The 6,000-nt window shown below is 39.1% G+C and overlaps 1 protein-coding gene across 2 annotated transcripts; it reads right to left on the bottom strand.

The window, feature by feature from the left end:
- Positions 1 to 2,128: 2,128 nt before the first annotated feature.
- On the bottom strand, positions 2,129 to 5,201 carry LOC132127522 (protein Mis18-alpha-like). Of its 2 annotated transcripts, XM_059539426.1 has the most exons (5): positions 4,947 to 5,201; positions 4,129 to 4,195; positions 3,915 to 4,037; positions 3,699 to 3,801; positions 2,129 to 2,709 (listed from the first exon to the last, which is right to left on the bottom strand). In XM_059539426.1, exons 1-5 carry the CDS (start codon positions 5,149 to 5,151, stop codon positions 2,656 to 2,658), a joined length of 552 nt encoding a protein of 183 aa, XP_059395409.1. In that variant the 5' UTR covers positions 5,152 to 5,201; the 3' UTR covers positions 2,129 to 2,655. The 2 variants fall into 2 exon arrangements, with proteins under 2 accessions (XP_059395409.1, XP_059395410.1); XM_059539427.1 differs by lacking the exon at positions 3,915 to 4,037.
- Positions 5,202 to 6,000: the final 799 nt, after the last annotated feature.

Genomic DNA, 6,000 nt, shown 5'->3' with positions numbered 1-6,000 from the left:
AAGATAGTGAGACAGGAAGTAAATTGGCAGAGAGAGGGGATGGGATCGAAAATGTCAGCGAGCTGGGACTCGAACACTGGACACCTGAAGCACAACGGCCCTAACAGAGCCAACAACTTCAGAACCTTTAAAGCTGACATTTATGTAATGAAAATCGAGTCGATTACATTAGTAGTTACTAAGAAATATATGGTAGAACTTTTCTGTTTCTAAGTTATTTTATTGTTGACAATTCGGAGCTACTGAATGATTCTGTGTGTGTTCAATATACAAGCTACTGTCTGTAGCCTGTGTGTTTGCATTACAATACAGCATGCACAATTCACTTAGCTATACAATAAGCTGTTTAAAACCTGTCTTCTCCCATTCAGTTTTGAGCATCCAGATGATATGTTTACACATCTTGTGGAGCCCTTTCGGAGTATGCATTTATTTGCCATTTTAACTGTTTGGAAACGGAGCGTAAATATTGACTTAAAAGATTTCTTATCCTGATGATTTTCTAATCTACCTTACTTTTCCTGTAAGAGTGGGCATGGCCATTTGTAAGTTTAATGTCTGGCTTCCGGTATCAGGCTTATATCATGGCTTATATTTTAAACTGGTCTGTCTTACCATATTATTTTTATGTATTATCCTAATTATGAACACTCTTGTTTGTAGTGCAAACAGTTTAACCATTTACTGCACTTTGTTATTCTTTTAGGTTAATGAACCAGAAGTCTCACACATTTACGGAAAAAAGCTTAGTCCGCATTGAAAAATAAGGTGGATAGGCCTGTGACTAGTCAACGTCAAGATTAAAGCAGAGCATTAAAGTAGACTAGTTCAGTGGTTTTCAATCCTGCTCCTGGGGACCCACTGCTCTGCACATTTTGTGTGTCTCCTTTATCTGACACACTCAGCTGAGTTCATGGAGCTTTCTCTTAACTGGCTGGTGATCTGAATCATATGTTAAAAAAGGGTGTTTTTAACATATAGATAATTTTAAAGGAACCAAACCTAGCTCACTTAAGGAACCAGCTGAAAGTGACCTTAAGCCGTTTGGTGTTCACACTGTGAACTCAAAAAAGATCCTGGTTCTTTTCTTGGTCCTCTTCAGCATTAATGTGATCTCAAACCCTTTTTTTGTTCACAACGCAACTTCATAAAGACTCAGAACCCAGCTCTCTGAGCAGCAGTGGAATGCTGGAGTCTTACCTTTTGGAAAATTTGGAAGAGTAAGTGAATCTGAAATCAGATCTGAAATCACTTGGTTTGTTCACATATAGGAGCTGAACTGCTCCAAGAGCATTTGGAGGGCTCAAACAAACTAGTTGTGAAAGCACCCTAAAGGAGACATACAAAATGTGCAGAGCAGTGGATCCACCAGGACTAGGACTGAAAACAACTGGACTAGACAATTAGTCTGTGCAACCCTTAAAATTAACTAAATTATTGTCTGTTGGTGTAAACCCTGATACAGATATCATTTATAGTTATTGACTACGTTTACATGCTGTTAAAATTCGGGTTAAGGTCACTATTTGGGTTTCTGAAACATTCGGGATAACACGTTTACATGCGTGAGCAGAGAGAGTTACTCCTGTATGCATGGAATGTGTAATCAGTCGCCAATCCCGATGTAAACGGCGACGCACGGTTAGCGTCTGGACGTACGGACAATAAGACGCAATATGCGTCATTTCCGATTCTTCTTCCTGTATCCAAAGACAACAACAACAACAACAGCAGCAGCAGGCGGATAATGAATAGTTTGGGGCAGATAGCGATAGTCTTTGTTTGCGCTTTGGCGCTGGTACTGATCCACCAGCAGCACTTGACACTACTGTGCCTCTATACTGCACGCGGGGTTTTTTTATGCGCCGTCTCTACTCAAAAGACCAAGATTCCTTGCGAATGGAACATGCGCAGAACACACATTTTGATGGGGATATGCCGAAACGCGTTTACAAGACCAAATATTCGGGTTAGAAAAGGGGTACCCCAGGTATAATATCCGGGTTTTTAAAAACCGGGATATGAGCATATCCGGGTTTTTGCCGGTGTTTACATGGCCGTGCGCGACCGGGTTATTGCTAATATCCCGGTTTTGAACGGGTTATTGGCTGCATGTAAACGCAGTCACTGTTATTGGTGTAAACCGGCCTTTACTGAGATGACTCCTCAACAACTAGTACAACTATATATTATTGGCCTTTTGAGTGATGAAGTGATGTTTCCCTCTACTGGACACAAACAGTAAACATGATGCTATAATACCATGTGCTATACACAAGTTTTACCTCTTGTCCCTATTTTTAACTCTTCTGGGTTTACAGGCAGAACCTAGGAGGAGTTCAAAGGCACAAGAATGAAGAACTCTCTGCTGGTGAGGTGGAGACCACGCCCCTGCGAACGACTGAAGCGCAACGTCATCAGACTGACAGACCCCCCCCTCGCAAGCTGGTTGGCTGACTCGCTGGCCGGCAAATAAGGAAACAACGGATGCGATGGCAACAGGCTCTAGCGACAGCATGTGGTGCTTTGTTTCCATGGCAGCATGGTCCTTAGATACAGCTCTCTGGTTGGTCCGAGGTGCACGGATTCTATCAGCCGCTGTTGTTATGCTACCCCAGCTTTGAGGGTTGGGGGTGCGCGCCTTCAGAGTCTGTACTAGTCTTTTCCCGCCTCCTGATGGAAAGTGTTGCTAGGCACATTAGACAGGAACTGTAAACAAAAAAATAGCTTGAACCGAAATGCCCCCTCTTTCTCCCACCATTCACTTATTACTGAACCAGTTTTTCAGAGGGTTGGGCAGGGTTATTTTGATGCAAACGATGAACGATGGTGCTATGTGTTTTGCTTTACCATTATATTTACTGTACACGTGTATACATCTTGTAAATACTAGCATCACATATGACAACAACACAAGGATCGAGCTCATATCATATCATAGCTCATATCATTTCCCAGAACTGCACTGGAGGTGATTTTCAATCTCTAGTAGGCATTGTCCTATTATCACAGCTAGAGATTTTATATATATATATATATATATATATATATATATATATATAAAATTATTAATTCACAGCAAATCTACAGAAATCGTCTTGTAATTTAGAAGTTCTGTTTGATTTATTCGACAAGCACACAGACAAGGAATATGAAATTAAAACATTAACAATCACAAACAGATATAACTGTCAACACCCTTTTCTGGATCAAATTCTTGAACAGATCCTAATGTCTATTGTTTGCCGGACTCAGTGACCAAACAAAGAGCTCTAGCAGTACCGCGAGAGCGCCATCTGCTGTTTACTTGTGCGTGTTAAAAACACTAAAAAGCCCAGATAACTTTTTTTCAACAGCTTTAATTTTCTTCTGTGTACCTCACCCATACTGGAACATGTTTTTTCTTTTTTTTTTAATGAATGGATTTATTTTATGACCGCCCCCCCCCCCACCAAAAAAAGAAAATCAGTTTTAAATTCAAATTAAAACAATAAAATTGTTTTTAAGTTCAATTAATTTCCCCTCATAAAGCTTAATATCAATTATTCTTGTTGTCATGTTTTCTACACATTTAATATTGCCATTAATCCATGCATCTGTAGTGCAAAGAAAAAAAGCTTATTTTTAAACAGAAAAAGACTTAAATCGGTTTGCATCATAATAAATAATTTAAACAGTCTCTATAAGGGCTACTTTACCTCTGTCAACTGCTGTTCCACAATGTCCTGGCACTCCAGGGTCACTGGTCTGTCTTCTCTGTCAAAATCTGGCACCCGCTGGCCTGGACTGCCGACTACATAACTACAGAAAGAAAGACACAACCTTGTCCTCAGTGTGATACACAAAAGTGATTGTGATTATAAAAAGGACTAACGGTGAACATTGCACAGGCTTGTGCATAATAGGCTACTTACCTTTCAATATTTTCAACATTAAAGCAGAAAAGAGATTTCTTGTAATAAAGATTTTTTGGGGTTGATATGTACATGTTTCCTAATTCTGAGCAACAGCCACGGCAGGTCAGATTACCAACAAGACTGAATGTGAGAGACAAATTTTCAGAGACACTTATTTCATGTTTAGGTGGAAAAACACACGTATAAATAAATTGAAATAAAAATATCTTACCATCCAAGCTCCTTTCGGTTACCAGAAACTAAGGGCTCTTTACCTATGACAACATTGTCAGATATCCCTGAAAATACGTTAAAAAATATTGTGTGTTGCATGTTTTGCAGTCACTGTTATCAGTGCAAAAATCCCTATATTTGGATTTCAGCTATGTTTAAACTGTTTTTACCCACAGTTATATTATGCTATTCTAACAAATGCATGCAAAGCAAAAACTAAAATCACAATATTTCAAAATGCATAAAATTTGACAGTAAACACTACCATTCAAAAGTTTAAGATTGACGAGATTTCATGTTTATGATAAAGTCTGTTGACCCAATCACTTACCTTAGCAAAATACACTAAAAATAGTAAAGGTATTAAATATTTTTTTACAATTTAAATTCAATCTCTTCTCAACGATTCAATCTTTTAAAATATAATTTATTTCTAGGAGGCAAAGCTGAATTACTCCAGTCTTCAGTGTCACATTATTATTATTATTATTTTAATTTGCTGACCAAGAAACGTTTCTTATGTTCTTATTGTTGTCAGTATTGTAAGCGTTTTTGCTGCGTGATATTTTTGTAAAAACATTTTTCAGGATTCTTTGATTAGCCTGAAAGTTTAAAAGAACGACAATTCCGTAAAATCGTTTTTTGTAGCATTATAAATGTCTTCTCGGTCACCCTTGGTAAATTTAATGAGTCTTTGGTACATAAAATTTATTAATTCCTTTCAAACTTTTGCATAGTAGTGTATATCAACATACGACTTCAAGTTATAACCAGCATTTTACCGAAAAGAGCCATAAAAACATAATAATCTTGTACGTTTGAGCATGATTTGGTTCTGCTGGTCGTCACTGCCTGCCCAGGACAAACTGTTACCGACGGGCAGCTTGCATTTGCCGCACATAAACACCGCTGGACCGTCGCTTTCTCCATCTTTCTCCACTCTGCTGCTATCAGCGGCACTCTTACAAACAGAGTATGTTTTATTGCTACAGTAATCTGCAACTTTAATTTTGCCTGCCATTTCAGACAGAACATCAAAATCGCTCAATTCAATATATATTTCAACGTCTTCAAACGCTTCAAACGTACCATAGACAGTAAAAGAAACGTACGCGGGTATTTCTACTTCTGCAGTTTTGCAGTGATTTAGATAAAACGACAAGCGCGTAGCGCCCCCTGCTGCAACGGAGTTTCACTTCATCGCGTGAAGATCGATTTTAGAATATTATAAACATGACCAAACAGACAATACATACTTTTATAAAACAAACACTCTCACACACATATGAACGAAATATTTATATTTTTAATGTACTTATTTATATACCTTTTTATAAAGGTGTAATAGTCCAAAAAGGTTTGGCTTAGAAGATAAAGCTGCTAAGATGACTATCCATCCATCCATCATCATCCGCTTATCCGTGGCTGGGTCGCGGGGGCAACAGTCTAAGTAGAGACGCCCAGACTTCCCTCTCCCTAGCCACTTCCTGCAGCTCTTCCGGGGGAACCCCGAGGCGTTCCCAGGCCAGCCGGGAGACATCTGTCCCTCCAGCGTGTCCTAGGTCTTCCCCGGGCCTCCTCCCGGTGGGACGTGCCTGGAACACCTCCCTGGGAAGGCGTCCATGAGGCATCCGAAATAGATGCCCGAGCCACCTCAGCTGGCTCCACTCGATGAAAATGACTATATTAAAGGCAGGGTAGGTAAAAAAATGTAGAAAAAACTTTTTTTCCAAATTTGTTTAAACTTTATTTATATATCAATACATAATTAAAATGTAAGTACTCTGAAAAAGAAAGTATAAAAATCGAGTGACTGTACCTCTCACGACTGTTTTAAAGACAGCTCATTATTTCCATTCATTCCACCCCC

The sequence above is a fragment of the Carassius carassius genome, chromosome 45, assembly GCF_963082965.1.
Source record: "Carassius carassius chromosome 45, fCarCar2.1, whole genome shotgun sequence".
Classification (NCBI taxonomy): Eukaryota; Metazoa; Chordata; class Actinopteri; order Cypriniformes; family Cyprinidae; genus Carassius; species Carassius carassius.
Note: the sequence above shows the minus strand (reverse complement) of the source record. Positions and strands in the feature narration are given on the sequence as shown.

What these genes read in the sequence shown, in the direction of transcription:
- LOC132127522 (XM_059539426.1), bottom strand. Translation starts at nt 5,151, where the DNA reads ATGGCAGGCAAAATTAAAGTTGCAGATTACTGTAGCAATAAAACATAC. An exon ending in GAACCAAATCATGCTCAAAC is followed by an intron (nt 4,196 to 4,946) that starts GTACAAGATTAT and finishes ACGTATTTTCAG; the next exon opens with GGATATCTGACAATGTTGTC. An exon ending in AATGTTGAAAATATTGAAAG is followed by an intron (nt 3,802 to 3,914) that starts GTAAGTAGCCTA and finishes TTCTTTCTGTAG; the next exon opens with TTATGTAGTCGGCAGTCCAG.